The sequence below is a fragment of the Plecotus auritus genome (assembly GCF_963455305.1).
Source record: "Plecotus auritus genome assembly, chromosome: 5".
Classification (NCBI taxonomy): domain Eukaryota; kingdom Metazoa; phylum Chordata; class Mammalia; order Chiroptera; family Vespertilionidae; genus Plecotus; species Plecotus auritus.
The window spans coordinates 166291736-166311122 of NC_137776.1; the positions used below are offsets into that span (position 1 = coordinate 166291736).

At 48.1% G+C, this 19387-nt stretch overlaps 1 protein-coding gene across 5 annotated transcripts in view; it reads right to left on the reverse strand.

Annotated features, from left to right (window-relative positions):
• The window catches only part of EPB41L4B (erythrocyte membrane protein band 4.1 like 4B), a gene marked incomplete at its 5' end in the record, with an annotated part of 121309 nt that extends 103129 nt beyond the window's left edge, over nt 1-18180 (reverse strand). For all 5 annotated transcript variants that reach the window (XM_080671421.1, XM_080671419.1, XM_080671420.1 and 2 more), the window contains one exon: nt 17875-18180. In XM_080671421.1, coding sequence (XP_080527547.1) covers nt 17875-18180 — 306 coding nt within the window. The remainder of the gene's footprint in view (nt 1-17874) is intronic.
• Nucleotides 18181-19387: the final 1207 nt, after the last annotated feature.

Below are 19387 nucleotides of genomic sequence, written 5' to 3' on the forward strand. Positions count from 1 at the left end.
CTGCACTAGATGATCCCTAATGTTTTTTGTTGTCCTTTTTAATAAATAAAGGAAACAGCTGAAACAAAACAGGTCTCATCAGTGAACAGAATAAACGGTAGCCATCCAGAAAACTCAGATATGTGGAAGAGTACATTCACTGAAGTGAGTTAATAAGATGAGTGACATGTTGCAGTAATTCAAATACCTGCCATTCTTCTTTCCCTTTCAGAAGCCAGGACGTAGTTTTTGCATTTTTTTTTTCCCCAGGAGTCTCTTTAATGAAGAGGAATTATCCACCACAGCTTTTAGAACAAAGCTACATACTTCCGGATTTCAAAGCAAAAGAAGTGCTCGGTAGAATACTGAGGTATTCTGAACAAATACTTTCGACCTTGGGCTCCCTGCTCTCCCATTAAAATAGCCCACATCTAGACCTCCTTTGCTCAGCTTTCACCCTTGAGGATCCCCTGGGATCTGCCACTGCCGGCTTGTGGGCATAAACTGGGCCAGTTCCAGGCCAGTCTGGACTCTGACCAGCTACTGAGTCTGCCATCTACTCAGCGCCGATGCCACCCAATACAGATTGCAATGACTGAACAGGTGGCGTGGGCCCTGGGTCTCAGGCCCCAGCAGACAGGAGCAATAAAAGCACTGCAGTCAGTGAAATGCTGCCAGAATGCGCTGTGGGTTAATAACTAACCCTTGTGAGCCTTTAGTTCACCTGGGCTTTTCTGGGAGAAGCCCACGCCCATTTCATGGGCAGGTGACAGGGCAGGCAATGTTTCTCCTGGGCCACAATTCACTTTCAGAAGAAGGGGGGGAGTCTTGGAGAGGCAAAGAGGCTTGCTGAATGCCACTTGACCACCGAGAGCAGAAGCCTGGAGGGCTGCGTGCAGGAAAATGCTCTTATTACACACTAATTACCGCTCATTTGCCACAGGTGAGCAGCAGCTGGCTGCATGGCGTAGCTGCGAGTGCTCCAAGGCAGACAGGAAAGAGCTGCCCACCCAGAATGAGGCTTTGGCCCATACCCAGGTCTCCAAGGGCTCCTTTAGAGATAAAAACCCAGTGGTTCCAGCTGCCCTACTGTCTGCCCCCATCGTCTCCCTTCTCTCTGAAGTGTTCACTGAATGAGAGTTCCCTAAAGTGTCTGCTGGTAAAGCTCACTGGGGGCCTCCTGGAGAGTGCAGAGCAAGCACGTCAAAGTCGCGGCCCGCGGGCCACATACATGTCTCGTTTATTTGGCTCGTGTTAGCCTTTGAGTTTGACATGCTTGGTGTAGAGTAAGGCAGAGGAAGAATCCAGGGTCAAGGGAGACATTCCAAACCAGTGTCAAGAAGCTGATGAGGAAACAGAAGATGGACACAGAAGAAGAAAATACACTCTTTCAACAAACCTACTGAAAACTTTCTACAGACGAAGTTTCTACCTTCTCAAAGAAGCAACCCCCGGTGGGAAACGAGGGCTCCCTGGAAGCAGCTGAGCAAGGAACAGGAATCTTGGGGATTATTTCAAGCCTCAGTGCTTTGGCATATGCCAATCCGGCCACCAGGGAAGCTGTTCTCCCGCTGTTCTCTCTCTGAAATTTTCTAGGTCATCCATTTCCCCCTCCACTCCCCTCACCTTGAGCCTTCCTTTGAGCTTATTTAAAATTCTCTACAGCACTTTTCACACCAGGTATAGTGACTTAGCTCCACTCAAGTTTCTTGAAAACGAGGAACCTGTCATATTCTGTGTGCTCTGTCTCATTTGCTTAAAACAAGACCAGTTCCCTATATGATTGCACTCACCTGTGAGATATAAAACTGAAACTCATGGACACTAACAGAGTATAGTGGCTGCCAGAGGGAAAGGGGGCGTGAATGGGACCTAATATATGGTGATGGAAGATGATTTGACTTTGGGTGGTGGGTACACAGTGGGTATACAGATCTTATAACACAGAAATCCACACCTGAAACCTATATAATCCTATTAACCAACGTCACCCCAATAAACTTAAATAAAAAGAGGAAAATAAGGCCAGTTCCCTGTACCAACTGTAGAATTCAACGCTATCAACCCTGCACTTGCTCACTAAGAGCGACCAGCAGCAACTGACTTCAGGTCATTCACAGCAAAACTGAAGTCAAAACATTAATTCCTACTTAGTGAGGAAAGGCCTGAGAGCATATGGATCTGTAGACTCAAGAGAAGTGCCCACTCTGGTTCCATTAAGGTTACTACCTCAGCAGAGGAAGGTGGGATGGGAGACAAGCTCATAGAGACCAGCAGGGAACGAGCTAAACACAAGAGAAAAAACAACTCGCCTAAAAAAAAACACAAAAAAAACACACATAGACTGAGGCATTCCAGGAGGAAATACAGATGGTTCATAAGCATGCGCAGAGATACGCAACCCCATCAATAACTAGGGAAAAGTGAAGACTGCAAGGCGTTCCCACAAACCCCCATCAGTTTGAAAAAATAAAATAGAAAAGCTGCACAAAAACAAGGGATGGAGAAGAATGGATCAGCAGACGTTTTTCCTCTGGGAAAAATTTCAGATGCTCTTCAAAGGCCCTGTCCACCACCCTCCCACTATTCCACTCCTGGGTACACACCCACCCAGGAGAAACACTTGCTCGCATCTGTGCACCAGCAGACCAATTCCAGAAGGTTCAAAGCAGCATTTTTCTAACAGTCCCAAATTGAAAACATCCCAAATATCAACCAACAAAGGATACTTTTAAATAGATCCCTGCAATGGAATAACTACAGAGCAGAAAGAACTACAGCTACCTCCCTCAATGTGTATGACTCTCACAACACGGTACTGAGTGAAAACTCCACTTACATAAAGTTCACAAACATGAAAACTAACCATATAGTGTTTGGGGGAAACATACGTATGCAGCAAACCAATACGAAAAGGGAGGGATGAAAGACAAACTGGGGAAGTGGGAGGGAAGGGAATGGGACTGGGAGGAGCCCGAGGCGGGGGTGGGGGGGTGGGGGGGGAGGTTAACAGCATATCTTTGTTTTTAAGCTGGGTAGTGGGAACACGAATGTTCATTATATTAACTGTCCGTGCACTATTCGTGTTATAGACACTTTTTTGTATTTATATTTCATCATGAAAACATTTAGAGAATGTGCTAGACAGAAGACTTGCTAACAACACTGAGACACTCAGACGAAAATGTAAGGGGGGAAACTAAGACCAGGTAACCTGGGAGGGAGATGAGCATAAAGCAGAACAGTCCCAGGGGAGGGATGCAAGAATGGCAAGAACAAAAGCAGAAGGGAAGGACTGGGGACATCCAAGTCCCCAATGGCAGTGCCACTAATGAACGGGCAGGATTGAGTTAGGAAGGCCCGGACCAGCACAGAAATCCATATCTCAGATAAATGGATAAATAAAGTGTGGTATATATATACACTGGAATACTACTCAGCCATAAAAAAGGCATGGCATTCTGACACGTGCTATAACATGGACGAATCTTGAAGACATTGTGCTAAGTGAAAGAGACCACATGTAAATGCAGAAGTACTGCGTGATCCCACTTATAGGAGGTACCTGGAATAGTCCAGTTCATAGACACAGGAAGTAGAATGGTGGTTTCCAGGAGCTGCAGGGAGGGAGGAATGGGGAGTTAGTGGTCAATGGGCACAGAGTTTCCATTTGGGAAGATGAAAAAGTTCTGGAAATGGATGGTAGTGCTGGCTGCCCAACATTACAAATATCCTTCATGCCACTGAACTGTACACATTAAAATGGTAAATTCTGTTACATTTTACCACAATTTAAAAAAAATCCATAATTCACATCAACCCATGAACCAGGAGGTCACAGTTTGACTCCTGGTCAGGGCACACACCCGGGTTGCAGGCTCCAACCCCAGTGTGGGGTGTGCAGGAGGCAGGTGATCAGTGGTTCTCTTTCATCCTTGATATTTCTGTCTCTCTCCCTCTCCTCTCCCTTCCTCTCTCTGAAATCAATAATAATAAATTATTGATTATTGACTCTGCAGGCACCTGCGGAACCAGGTCGTCCTCATCCTCTAGGCCTGCAGCATGGACAATCCCACCCCTGGGGCCCTGGGGCCCTGGGGCCCTGGGGCCCTGGGACCCTGGGGCCCTGGGGCCCTGGGGCCCTGGGCCCGAGCTCAGTGCTGGGAAACAAGGAAGCTCTGGATGATCCCACGGGTAGCCCAGGCCCTTGGGATATCACTTTCCAGTTCTTAATTTCAAAAAGGAAAGGCCGGGAACTCAGCCAGCTATGACTTTGGGGAAAAGAACCGGCAAAAATAAAAATGCTGAGAAACGGTAGGCAGAGCCCAAATGCCAAGAGGCTGAAAGGCAGAGGAGTTCAGGGAAGATGGGAAGGGGGAGGGGTATTATATGAAATTGGGGTCTGCAGAATCATTAGGATTCTGTCCTTCCTAGGGAGTTCCAAGGAGCGCACAGGGCAGACAGGAAGGCTGGGTGTGCACAGCATGGGGTGGGGGAACGAGCACTGGAAGATGAGTCAGGGAATCTAACTAGCCGAGTGGCCCAAGGCCACCTGTGAGACCATGCATAAAGAGGATAATAATACCTTCCCAGATGATGACAATTAAGGGAAGTAACACAGATTCTACTGGCCTTGGAGGTACAACTGCCAACAAGTAAGATACCAGGTGCTTTGCTCTCAGCCCCAAGAGACAAGCGGAGATAAAGATTAGTCATGCCTCACTCACACACACACAAACACAAAGAATCAGGGGTGAATCTAAGCAAATCAGAATAAGCACAAAAGAGGGCAACAAACTGGTGAGAAGTGTGTCAGAAAGGCTTGGATGAGAGGGGGCCTAAGCGGACATATACCGTGCTTATACATGTATACAAAAGCACAAAGATTTAGGGAACAAAGTGAAACCAACCAGTTACTGTGCAGCAAAATGGGAATCTGTCAGATGCTTCTCGTTGGGATGATTTTCATGTGGTTCTATTAAGCCCTTTGAAAAACATAGCCCACTTCTGACCTCAGGGTTGAAGAATTATGGCCATCAGACCAGAATGCACTGTGGGCAAACCTACATTCTCAGGTTGGAGACCTTAGGCCTACTTCGGGGGGCGGGTCAAGGGGCAGGCTCAGCTCCACGCTACTCTGATAGCAGGAGGATCTTCCCCGGCCACAGATCTCCTCCAGCCAGACTGTGGAGCTTGAGGCCAGTATACCTTTACTAGCCAGCATGTGACCTGGGCAAGTTTCTTAACCTGTCTGCTAAACCCGATTCTCCTCTCTACAAATCAGGGTAACTATAGTAACCACCAAGGGAGTTTGTGAGATGATTCAACAAGACAATCATTTAAACCCTTAGCCCAGTACTTTGGTAGCTTCCTTGTTCAAGAAGCCTTGGCACTTATTGAATACTAGAGGCACTCCTGTTCTTCCAAGTCTCCTCATTCCCATCTTTAAAGTCAGGGTCGCAGCCAGGGCTCATTATGTCCCCTACCCAAGGAGCCAGGGCCTTGGGAAGGGGGTTTTCTGGCTTCCATGTTGCTCCATGCATTTGCCCCTGCTGTTTCCTCTGCCCCAACAGCCCCACATGAGAGCACAGTGCAGTGGTGACCACCCAAATCATATGTTCAGAACACAAGCCCTCAGATGCAAGGTGACTTTGTGGCCACATCAACAGGACCTTTATTCTGCCAGAAAGCAGAGATGATTGCGGGGAGGGGCTCCGAGGAAGGGGGCTTGCGTCTCCCCCAGCAGGGCAGCAGGGCAGCAGGGCACACAGCTAAGATGCCCAGTCCCAGCTAAGGTCCTAGAGAATGTAAAGGAGTTGAGAGGGCAAAGGGACACAGGGTCTACATATGGTTCCTATTCAATTGTGCTGAAGGAGGCGGGGGGAGGAGCGATGTTCATCAACCCATATACATCCACCATTTGAAATGCATCTTTACATCTAAAAGCAGAAAGAAAAGGTACAGATGGATACACACCACAATTTTAACAGTGGTTATCTCTGACGAGATTTTAGATGTTTTAACTTCTCTTGCTTCTCTACATTTCCTAATCCTTCTGCTTGAAACATGGTCTAGTGTAAAATGAAAGTGAGGGAGGAAAGTGCACGCCAACCTGAAAAAAAAAAACACAGGGAGGGGTCAGCAGCTGACCCTGCCCGCAGGCAGCTGCCAGGGCCCCAGGAGGAAACCGGAGTGCAGACGGACCAGGTGCCTTCGCAGAGAACACTCCATCCAGGCGGAGTGGAGGAGGCAGGCGGGGAGCCAGGCCTGGAGAGGACAAATTGTGGGTGGCGGATTTCTGTGGTTATGCAGTGAATTTTTTTCTAAGTCCCTGTGCAAGAATTTAAGGGGAAGTTCTACTTGCCCCCGCCTGTTGCTATTTCAAAATTAAACAGACCCATGCCTTCACCCACAGCGGTGTGTTAGAGACAGAATTCAGAGAGATTATGAGATTATGCACGTGAAAGTGCTTAGCAAGTTACTATTTGTTCAGTTCTGGACCAGTGCAGGGTCATGCTCCTGGCATAGACCTCCCTCCCCTGCCCCCACTGCATATGCACACTGACTCTCCAGAGGTGTGGAAACAGAGATAGATATTATACCTATATCCCATTTGGGAAGGATGTTCACCATCCACTTCCCCCCCGGCCCCAACCCTCCTTCTAAAACAAGGTATTTTTAAAAAGTACACAAACTCATGACCCATATAGATATCCAAAGCTCCCTCCCCATGGTCTCAGTCATGGTCTGGAGAGCGGGGGGGGGGGGGGGGGGGGGGGGGGGAGGAGCACATAAGTACTGTTGGGCCATCTTGAGCCAATACCTTTGCTCACAGGGACAGGAAACAGCGAGCCACCCAGAAACCTGGATAAGGCAAGGTGCCCATAGCAGCCAGAACCTTGGGAGAGGGTGGAATGAGGAGCTGTCTTCTCCTATTTCCTGGGGTGTCTTATATGTTGCCCTATTTCTCCCCACAACTGAGATGAAGCTACCCTTGCCCTTCAAGCTAGACTCCGGCAGGCCTTCGCCCTCCCCCTCCCCCATACACTCAATTAACTCCACCTGCAAACTGCTCTGGCACTCTGCCCCTTGTCCTGGCCAGGCCCTCATCACCACACACCTGGGCTGTTGTAACAGCATAAGTGAGTCCCTCCTCCAGCCCAGCCTCCACTCTGCAGTGGCCAAAATGGGCTCCCTAGAGCTCAGGTGTGGTACTCACAACCTCCAGCTCGAAGATGGCCACTCCCATCCCCAATGCCTACAGCAGTTTTTAACAAACAATGGGGCTGCCCTCTGTTCTCACAGTTCTAGAGCCAGTGTTTTTCACAGGGTGTGAAGGGACCGTCTTCATCAGAATCACCCAGGGTTCTTGTTAAAAGTTCAGCTTTCTGAACCACAGAACTGGAAATTCTGCGAACTGTAAACCAGAGGGGAAAAATCCCAAATGAACTTCGGGGACACTGACGTTAAAGAAGTGCTGGAGTTTACCATTGTTTGGGGAATGTGTCCTACTTGAAACTGCCAGGAACTATCTGCCTCCCTGCCATGATCCTATATTACAGTGGTCGGCAAACCGCGGCTCGCGAGCCACATGCGGCTCTTTGGCCCCTTGAGTGTGGCTCTTCCACAAAATACCACGGCCTGGGCGAGTCTATTTTGAAGAAGTGGCGTTAGAAGAAGTTTAGGTTTAAAAAATTTGGCTCTCAAAAGAAATTTCAATCGTTGTACTGTTGATATTTGGCTCTGCTGACTAATGAGTTTGCCGACCACTGCTTTATTAGGACTAGGGATCAGATTGCCTTACCACCACTGACCCTACACTAGACAATTGGGGTTCCCAAAGTAGCCCATTCCAGCTCTTCACTGAGTAACTAAACGTAAGTCACTTTATATTCACAGGCCTCAGTTTCCCATCTACATAATCGGTGGAGTATGTGCACCTAGGGTCCCTTTCAACTCCAAAGTAGACATCTGATCTTCATGTTGTATCATGTAGGTTTTGTTAGATCAGAAGTTCCAGTCCTAAAATCCTAAGAACCTGCATTTTTCTGTTGAGGTGGCGGGGGTGGGGAGAACATTCTTTTCTCATCCAAAGTGAAATTTTTAAAACCATCTCTCCTACTACATCCAACTTTCAATATCCACTAAAGGAGAACCAAGCAATGTTTAAGCTTCCCGGCACAGTTATTATATTTTTTTCTTTAATGTTCATTACTAGAAAAATTTCCAAACCCTTTCCATGGGCCAAAGAGAAGGCATGAGACATAAGATTACAACCTACCAGCAACCCTTCAGCACCCTGCCATTTACTGAGGTTGTTTGTATCCTTCTTGTCATATCATCCTCCCAACATCCCCATTTTAAAGACCAGAAAATCAAGGCTCAGAGAGCTTAAGGTGCCCGAGGCTGCCCAGGCAGCCACAAGACTCAACCACGGCTCTGCTAACCCTGAAACTCTCCATGTTTGCGCTGCACCACAATGAGTCAACGCAGGGCTCTGGAGACAATGAAAGCAACTGCGCCAAATGCAATACTGGACAACAGAGCTGTGCCCTCCGAGGCATAGTGGGAGTGCTAACCAGCCAGCCACACATCCTAACAGCTTTCCACAGAGAGCTGCTAGGAGACTGTGCACGCAGGGGAGCGGGGAGACGGGACTGAGCAACAGCCGCACAAGCAAAAGCGATGCCAGGGATTTAGTCAACAGAGAGCTAATATGAGTCAACAGTGGGTGCCGCTGCCAAGCACACGAACGGGATCTTCAGCTGCATTAATAGAAGGAAAGTGTCTAGGGCAAGCTGAGGGAGTCCTGCCCTGCTGACCAGACCACACCTGAGGGCTGGGCTAACGAAAGAGAGGCATCTTCCAAGGCAAGGTTTTCTGAAGAGGAATGGCTCTGAGTGGCACTCTGGTTGGTAGGGTGAGCCCAGGACTCCCTAGGAAGCTGATTTTTAAAGCTAACCCACATTGGACTGCATGTCAGATGGATGTTTAAAAAATATCCTAGAGCCCTAGCTGATTTGGCTCAGTGAATAGAGCGTTAGCCTGTGGACCAAAGGGTCCAAGGTTCGATTCAGGCCAAGGGCACATACTTCAGTTGCAAGGCTCCTCCCCAGCCCCGGCCCTGCTCAGGGCACATGCAGGAGGCAACCAATTGATGTGTTTCTCTCACATCGATATTTCTCTCTGTCTTTTCCTCTCTCTTCCACTCTTTCTAAAAATCAATGGAAAAATATCCTAGGGTGAGGATAAAAAAATATATATAATATATCCTTTAATTCACATCATATCAAGGACTGAGAAACCAGCGTCTACCCACAGCAAAGGTTACCACACAGGTGTGCTAGGGGCTGCAGCCCACCACCAGACAAGGCCCCCTCAGAAGAGGATCACTGGAGAAGACAATTACAGTTGCTTCTTCCCTTATTACACATAACAATTGGGCTGTGGCTTGGCCAAGAAGTTAACTTGACATACTAAAAATGGTATTCTAAAAATGCACAAGGGACACTGGGTTTGAGATGCTATCATCTTAAGTGTCAAAGTCTCCAGGAAGTTTTCCCAATTCCCCCAGGCTGTCCATCCCCAGCACCCTGTCCGGGTGAGCCTGTCATATCACCTAGCATCGCTTAGGATAAAATGACGTGTTTCCCAAGAGCCCCAAGGCCACCTCTCATTCACCTTTCCATCCACAGCTCAGCGCTGGGCACGTTGGAGATACCCACTAAATGTTGACTGAACTGGAAACTGAGGTGCCCTGGCACAGTCACACTGAGGTGGGTGCTGTATTCGACGCAATTTCAGACCACAAGTGTCCAGACCAGGGCTAAAAAAAAAATGGCTTATGCCAATGCATAACCACTTTTAGTATGCTTAACAAAGACATTCTTGAAGCTAACACCACCAGAGGGTTTTAATTACAAAGGAGCCATAGTTAGCTTGGCAAGTACCCATGGAAGTGGCTGGAGACAGAAAATCCAGGTTAGGGGTATGGCGGTCAAAGGTAAATCCTATCTGTGTGCCAGGCAGCCATGAAACACCAGAGCCCAGGAAGTGGTAAAAATCCAGGGATGCCGAAGAGAATACAGGGCCAAAGGCCAAAAACGACAGCATAAAAAAGCTTGGTGAAAAGGGTCTGAGGAAGGAGCACCTGTGCTACAAGTTCATGGGGAGCTGGCTGCCTGGCGCTAACCACGCAACTCTGAGAATGAATTACAAGAACTAAAACTCTGATCTGGGAAGACTAGCGTAGGAGACTGTGATGCAGTTCTGATATGTAATAAATCTTTAAACCGGTGAGCCATGCTCACTGGTGATTTTTCTTCATCTTTCCTGCACTCCAGCTGCTTCACATGACAAAAGCCAGCATTTGCTTTTTATTTGCCTTTGGACAGTGTGTGTGTGTGTGTGTGTGTGTGTGTGTGTGTGTGTGTGGTGTGTGTGTGTGTGTGTGTAAATAAAATTTGGGGTTCACTAAATCATATCCTAAAGCATCGCAACATCTGCCATCATAAGAAACCCTGGCAGGTAGAAAAATGGCGGCAGAATAGACAGATGTGTCCCGAGCCTTGTCCCGGAGCAGATAGAAAGAACAGCTGAGGGTCACATGGGGAGTGTCTGTTGGAGAGTTAAGGGACAGCTATACTCCAGGAGAAGGTGGGGGACTGCTGAATGGGGGTCCCCTGACCAGGCAGCCCTCACTGCTGCTGGGTTCCCTCCTGGAGCCACCAGCTCAGCCGGAGACCGTGCCATCTTGAAGGGGAAAGTGGACGTTATCATAAGCCTGAAAATCTACCATTGCGGCACCCACCGAACAGTTGCGAACCCCAGAGCACCAGTCCCCAATTGGCACAAACGCGGATTCAGAGAAGGTCTACATAACACCACGGAAAGGTCAGATTTCGCCTGGGATAAGGAGAGAGAGAACTACATAACCAGACACCCGGAGAAGAGAGACCATGGGGAGACAAAGACACAGCCCGCATATGAAAGAAAAGCAGGCATCACCAGAAAAGGAAGTAAACGAAATAGAGGCAAGCAGCCTGCCAGAGAAAAAATTCAGAGAAATGGTCATAAGGTGGCTGAAAAGAATGGAAGACAAATTCGACAATATGAGTAAGAACCAAGAGGAAATGAAGAAGAACCAAGAAGAAATGAAAAATGACATCGCTGCTGTAAAGAACTCAATAGAAAGCATCAAGAGTAGACTAGAAGAAGCAGAGGACCGCATCAATGAGCTAGAAGACAAGGTAGGAAAAAATACCCAAGTAGAGCAGCTTCTAGAAAAAAAAAAATTAAAAAGCAGGAGGAGAGCCTAAGGGAACTTTGGGACAACACGAAACAAAACAACATCCGCATAATAGGGGTGCCAGAAGGAGAGGAAACTGAGCAAGGAATAGAAAATCTGTTTGAAGAAATAATGACAGAAAACTTCCCTGATATAGGGAAGAAAAAACCCACACAAATCCAAGAAGCTCACAGAGTCCCAAGCAAAATGAACCCCAAAAGACCGACACCAAGGCACCTTATAATTAAACTCGCAAACACCAACGACAACGTAAGAATCTTAAAAACGGCCAGAGAGAGACAGAAAGTTACCTACAAAGGAACCCCCATCAGACTAGCGACTGATTTCTCAACAGAAACTCATCAGGCCAGAAGGGAATGGAATGAAATATACAAAGTCACGCAAAGGAAGGGTCTGAATCCAAGAATACTGTACCCAGGAAGGCTATCAATCAAAATTGAAGGTGAAATCAGGAGCTTCACAGACAAAAAAGAGGACTAAGGGAATTTATTACCACCAAACCAGCAATGCAAGAAATGCTAAAGGGTCTGCTGTAAAAAAAAAAAAAAAGAAAAGAAAAGAAATAAGAAGCAAAGAAGGAACACAGGGGTAAATAATAAAAATGGCAACAAATAAGTACCTATCAATAATAACTTTAAATGTAAATAAATTAAATGCACCAATCAAAAGACATAGGGTAACGGACTGGCTAAGAAAACACGACCCATATATCTGCTGTCTACAAGAAACCCACCTCAGAAAAAAAGACGCACACAGACTGAGGGTGAAGGGATGGAAAAAGGTTTTTCAGGCGAATGGAAATGAAAAAAAAAAGCTGGGGTAGCAATACTTATATCTGACAAATTAGATCTCAAAGTGAAGGACATAACAAGAGATAAGGAAGGCCACTTCATAATACTAAAGGGAGCAATCCAACAAGAAGAAATAACTCTGGTAAACATATGCGCACCCAATAGAGGAGCACCCAAATACATAAAAAAACTCCTGGAGAATATCAAAGGAGAGATTGACAGCAATACAATCATAGTAGGAGACTTTAATACCCCACTATCACCATTGGACAAATCCTCTAAACAAAAAATCAGCAAAGAAACATCAATCCTAAATGACTCACTAGACCAGATGGAATTAATTGACATCTTCAGAACATTTCACCCTAAAGCCACGGAATATACATTCTTCTCAAGCACACCTGGGTCATTTTCAAAGATAGACCATATGTTGGGTCATAGGCAAAGTCTCTTCAAATTCAAGAAGATAGAAATCATATCAAGCATCTTCTCAGATCACAGTGGCATAAAACTGGAAAACAACTACAATAAAAACAATCCAAAAAAATCAAACATATGGAGAGTAAACAGCATGCTATTAAACAATGACTGGGTTACCAGAGAGATCAAGGAAGAAATAAAAAACATCATGGCAACAAATGACAATGAAAACACAACAATCCAAAATCTATGGGACACAGCGAAAGCAGTCTTGAGAGGGAAGTTCATAGCTCTACAAGCCTACTGCAAAAAAACAAGGAACAATGGTAATAAATTACCTAATCCTACAACTCAAAGAGTTAGAAAAAGAGCAACAAGAAAAGCCCAGTGTAAGCAGAAGGAAGGAAATAATAAAGATCAGAGCGGAGATAAATGACATAGAGACCAAAGAAACAATACAAAAGATCAACAAAACCAAGAGCTGGTTCTTTGAAAGGATAAACAAGATTGATGAACATCTAGCCAGGCTCACCAAGAAGCAAAGAGAGGACCCAAATAAACAAAATCAGAAATGAAAGAAACAGACCCCACCAAAATACAAAGAATTGTTAAAAAATACTATGAACAACTCTATTCCAACAAACTGGGCAACCTGGGGGAAATGGACATATTCCTAGAAAAATATAACCTTCCAAAATTCAATCAGGAAGAATCTAAACATCTCAATAGGCCAATAACTATGGAAGAAATGGAAGCAGTCATCAAAAAGCTTCCAGCAAACAAAAGCCTGGGGGCCAGACGGCTTCACAGGCGAGTTTTACCAAACATTCAAGGAAGAACTAAAACCTATCCTCCTCAGGCTATTCCAGAAAATTCAAGAGGAAGGAACACTTCCAAGCTCCTTCTATGAAGCCAGCATCACCCTAATACCAAAACCAGATAAAGACAACACAATGAAAGAGAATTACAGGCCAATATCCCTCATGAACATAGATGCCAAAATCCTCAACAAGATTCTAGCAAATCGGATCCAGCACTACATCAGAAATATCATACACCATGACCAAGTAGGATTTATCCCAGGAATGCAAGGATGGTACAATATCCGCAAATCAATCAACGTGATACATCACATAAACAAATTGAGAGATAAAAACCACATTCATATCAATTGATGCAGAAAAAGCATTTGACAAAATCCAACACCCTTTCTTGATAAAAACTCTCAACAAGGTGGGAATAGAAGGATCATACCTCAACATAATAAAAGCTATATATGATAAACCCACAGCTAACATCATACTCAATGGGCAAAAACTAAAACCATTTCCCCTAAGAACAGGAACAAGACAGGGATGCCCACTCTCACCACTCCTGTTTGACATAGTACTGGAAGTATTAGCCATTGCAATTAGACAAGAAGAGGAAATAAAAGGCATCCAAATTGGAAAAGAAGAAGTAAAGCTGTCCTTATTTGCAGATGACATGATATTGTACATAAAAAACCTGAAAGACTCCATCAAAAAACAGACTTAATAAATGAATTCGGCAATGTAGCAGGATACAAAATTAATGCCAAGAAATCTACGGCATTTCTATACACCAATAGTGAACTTATAAAAAGAGAGACTAAAAAAGCAATCCCATTTACCATCGCACCAAAAAAATTAAGATACCTAGGAATAAACTTAACTAAGGAAGTAAAAGACCTATACGTGGAAAACTACAGGACACTGCAAAAAGAGATAGAGGAAGACATAAACAGATGGAAGAACATACCATGTTCATGGATTGGGAGAATCAACATCATTAAAATGTCCATACTACCTAAAGCAATCTACAGATTCAATGCACTCCCCGTTAAAATACCAACAGCATATTTCACAGACCTAGAAAGAACTCTCCAAAAATTCATCTGGAATAAAAAAAGCCACAGCAATCCTGAGAAAGAAGAACAAAGTAGATGGGATCTCAATACCAGATTTCAAGCTGCACTACAAAGCCACTGTTCTCAAAACTGCCTGGTACTGGCACAAGAACAGACATAGATCAATGGAATAGAATAGAGAACCCAGAAATCGACCCAAATCACTACGCTCAATTAATATTTGACAAAGGAGCATGAACATACAATGGAGTCAAGATAGTCTCTTCAATAAATGGTGTTGGGAAAATTGGATAGATACATGCAAAAAAATGAAACTAGACCACCAACTTACACCATACACAAAAATAAACTCAAAATGGATCAAGGACTTAAACATACGACGAGAAACCATAAAAATACTAGAGGAATCCACAGGCAGAAAAATCTCTGACATATGCCGAAGCAATTTCTTCACTGATACTGCTCCTAGGGCGATGGAAACTAAAGAGAAAATAAACAAATGGGACTACATCAAAATAAAAAGCTTTTGCACAGCAAAGGAAACCATCAATAAAACAACAAGAAAGCCCACTGCACGGGAGAACATATTTGTCAATGATATCAACGATAAGGGTTTAATCTCCAACATTTACAGGGAACTCATGCAGCTTAACAAAAAGAAGATAAACAACCCAATCAAAAAATGGGCAACTGATCTAAATAGACTCTTTTCGAAAGAAGACAGAAGGAAGGCAAAGAGACATATGAAAACATGCTCAAAGTCACTAATCATCAGAGATGCAAATCAAAACAACAATGCGGTACCATCTCACACCTGTCAGAATGGCTATTATCAACAAATCAACAAATGACAAGTGCTGGAGAGGATGCGGAGAAAAAGGAACCCTCCTGCACTGCTGGTGGGAATGCAGACTGGTGCAGCCACTGGGGAGAACAGTATGGAGTTTTCTCAAAAAACTAAAAATGGAACTCCCATTTGACCCAGTGATCCCACTTCTAGGAATATATCCCAAGAAACTAAAAACACGAATCAGAAAGGATATATGCACCCCTATGTTCATAGCAGCACAATTCACCATAGCTAAGATTTGGAAACAGCCTAAATGCCCATCAGCAGATGAGTGGATTAAAAAACTGTGGTACATCTACACAATGGAATACTACGCTGCGGTAAAAAAGGAGTTCTTACCATTTGCAACAACATGGATGGAGATGGAGAGTATTATGCTAAGTGAAATAAGCCAGGCAGAGAAAGATAAATATCACATGATCTCACTCATTTGTGGAATATAATGAACAACATAAACTGATGAACAAAAATAGATCCAGAGACAGAGAAACATCAATCAGAATGTCAAACCTCAGGGAAGGTAGGGGAGGGTGGGGGTAAGGGGGAGAGATCAACCAAATGACTTATATGCATGAATGTAAGCCTAATCAATGGACACAGACAACAGGGGGGTGGGGGCATGAATGGGAGGTGGGGGGTAATGGGGGAATAAGGACACATATGTAATACCTTAATCAATAAAGAAATTTTAAAAAGAGGCAAAATAAATAAATAAAATAGTTCAAAAACAAAAAACAAACAAACAAACAAACAAACAAACAAAAAGAAACCCTGGCAAATGTTTCTGTCAAATAGCCTTTTATAAAGTGAAGAAAGCTTTTAGGGTGCAAACTACCCTCACCCCCACCACCTCAAGGGCTCCACCAGGTGTAGTAAGTCAGCATTCCTGCCCCAACCTGTTCAGGTTTATTTGCCACGAATGCACTTTACTCAGTTGGCATTATTCACCCCAGAAACACCACTTAAGCCTGTCGCACAAACCTGACAGAAGCAATACATTTTTCAAACCAACCATCTCCAGGGAAGTTCCCAAGGAGAGCATTCCTCTCCCAGATCAGAGATGCAAAATGCGCCACATCCTCTCCACACACAAGCTGCCCACTCCAGAGGCAGCCTGCTCCCCTCTGCACTCCTCCCAGCTCTTCAGGCCTCCTCTCCCAGCTAAATAAAAACTAAGGAGCCTCAATCCTGGGCGGCAGCAACATTTTAATGCTATTTTAAACAACAGCTCTAAAGCACCGGAATGTTGGCTCTTTTTCCATGAATAAAAAAAACGGGGGGGGGGGGTAATTATCATAACAAAATGATATCCTATGGAGAGCACTATGAGCCATAAAAAAATAAAACTGCCATAAATTGAAACTGTCTCAAAATTAAACCTACAGAGGGAAGCACTAAACCCCAAGCCAGGCAGGCTCTGATTTTCCCATCTAAAACGCTTACATGTTCCTAGTTCTCTGGTGAAGTCCAACGATTTTCTCCCACCCGGAAAGGCCTAAATGCGTTTTTTGGAAGTCCGGGAATGTTATTTTTCTCCCTTGAAACCTTCGAGATGGTCTGTAATATTCATCTAAAGCTCAATCACTGCCATGTCCTCAGTCACACCCAAAGATCCCCAAAGGCACCATCTGCCGCAGCGCCCGGTGCACAGTAGGCGCCCCTTTAATGTGCAGATTTGATCAGATCTGGCCCCTGGGCTAGAAGGACGTGTTGGTAGCTGGACGCCCAGGCGAGGATAGCAGCGCCGGCCTAGCTCTCTTCTGGAGGGAGGCGGGGTGCAACCACCTGTGGGCGGGTGGCCGGGGACTCAGGCCGGGGCGCCGCCGCCACCCGCGGGTGCCTCAGTGGCCCCATGCACGGAGACCCGGGTGAAGTCCGGCACGCCAGACCTCGTGGGCGCCCCGGGGCCGACTCCCAGCGCCCCAGCAAGCGCTCCGCCAGCTCAAAGTTGGCCGGGTCCGAGAGAGTGGATTCTAGAGTTAGCTCCCAAGTCGCCCAACCCCTTGCGAGTATGCGAGTCTGAAGGGGCTCCTGGGGAGGGTGGGGTCGGGTGGGGTGGGGAGGAACACTGAGAGGGGATCAGGAGAGAGCAGGAATGGTCCCCTGACTCCCTCCCAAATTTGGCACCTGCCGGGTAGCAAGCGTGCGAGCTTCTCCTCTCTGCCGGTTCACTGAGGACTGGTGGAGACTTTGGGGGGTGGGGGTGGGGGGCAAGCGGGCCACGCCAGGGCAGCACCGCATCACTTAGACATTTTCTAACCAATAATCCAGGCCCCGCTGGAATCTGGGAGACGGAGGGGAACACCTGTCACCCGTGCCAGGGGGCGGGGACTGGGGACTCGGGGAGTGGGTGCGCTGGGAAGGGGATGAGCCCCAAAGGACGAGGTGGGAGCCAGAGAAGGTGTAAGCCAGCCAGGCAATGTACCAAGGAGGGGGCGCGGGCCAGGGATGGGGCCCCGTGACTGGGACGGGGTGGCTCCAGAGGGAACCAGGGTTAAGGAGTACTCTCAGGAGAAGGGGGAGGGGATCCCCGGAAAGGTGCAAGGGGAGCGCTCCAGACAGAAAAAACAGGAGGAGGGGGGCTGCCCCAAGGGGCGCGGGGTGCCAGTGCCCAGACTAGTCCCGTCCCGTCACTCACCGGCAGATCCACGCTCACTTCGGTCCCGTCCAGCAGGAAGACGCGGCAGTAGAGGGTGGCCTTGGCAGCGCCGGCGGCGGAGATGTGCACGGCCGCGCCGCCGGTGAGCAGGGGTCCTCCGCCGGCCGGGAACACGCTGCCCCCGGGCGCGGCGGGCAGCGGCGAGGAGGCGGCGGCGGCGGCCGGGCCCCCCCGCGGCCCCCCGTCGCGCTCGTCCCCCAGCCCGGCGGCCCCGCGCCCTGCCGCGCCCCGCGCGTAGAGCTGCATGGAGCGGCGGCCAAAGGTCCGGCGTAGGAACCGCAGCATCCTGGCTGGGGGCGCCCCCTGCCTCCGCCCCTTGCGCTGCCGCCGCCGCCGCGCCGCCGCCCGGGAGCACCCCGCGACGCCGTCAGCGCCCGCGGCTGCCGGCGCCTCCTCCCGCGGTCTGCGGCCCTGGGCACGCTCCCGGGGAGGCCGAGGCCGCGCTCCGGCTGCCTGCGGGGCGCGCGGGCCGGGCCAGCGCCGACTGCGAGTGGCCGCGGGCGGGAGGGCGCGCTGGGGCGGCCCCGTAGCCGTCCCGCCGCTGTCGCCGCGGACTCTGCCGGCCGGCGGCCTGCGCTCACTGCTGAGGGGCCGCTCCCGACGGACGGCCGCGGGGGCCCGGGACTGCGGGGGGCGTGGGGCGGGCTGCGGGTTCTCCCGCGCCGCGCGTCGGCCAAGGGCCAGCCGGAGCAGGGCGCCTGCGTGCTCCCGGCGCGCTCACTCCCCCTCGCCGTGCCGCGCCCGGGGCCGGAGGAGGCCCCGCTGAGCGCCCGCTCCCCAGGCGCCTTTCCCTGCGCCCGCAGCCCCCGCCTCCCACCTGGGAGGCTGTACCTCCAGCTCCCACCACCGCCGCCGGGACTGCAGCACACCCTCCTCCCTCGGGGCTGCGCCCGGTAATCGCAAACCGAGTCTCTGCTGCCCCCTGCCGGCCCAAGGGTCCCCTGCAGCTGTAGGTGTGCTCACGTGTGTACACGTAGGTGAGCACACACGTGTTTCCGGCGCCCCGAGCCCTGGAGACGCCTGAGAGTCTCCCCTTGCATGGCTTGGAAAACTGGGCTGTATGCCCACCGGAAGTCTGGCCCCGAGGCCTGAGAGAGCACTAAAGTGGAGGCCCTCCTGACCCTCAGTTTCCCCTCTGGAAAAGGAGCGGGGTGGACCATGTAATCTACAAGATCCCTGCTACTTGATTAAGTTTGGTCATTTTAAGATCTCAGAGCTGTTAGGGCCCTTTCAGCCATTGCAGTCCAATGGGATCATTCCAAATAAGGAAACTGAGGCTGGGCAAGGAGAGGGAGTACTTCTGCAACTTACTACACAGAGAAACTCCTGTCCTCAAGGAACTGGTGTCCAGTATTGACTCAGAGGCCTGCAAAAATAGCCATAACCCAGATGGCTAGTAAAGGCTGAACAAATTGCTGGGAAGCAAAGTAGAACTAAGGCTCGAGAAAGAATAGTATAGGACTCGCTGGGAATATCAGAGGTGCCCCTCAGG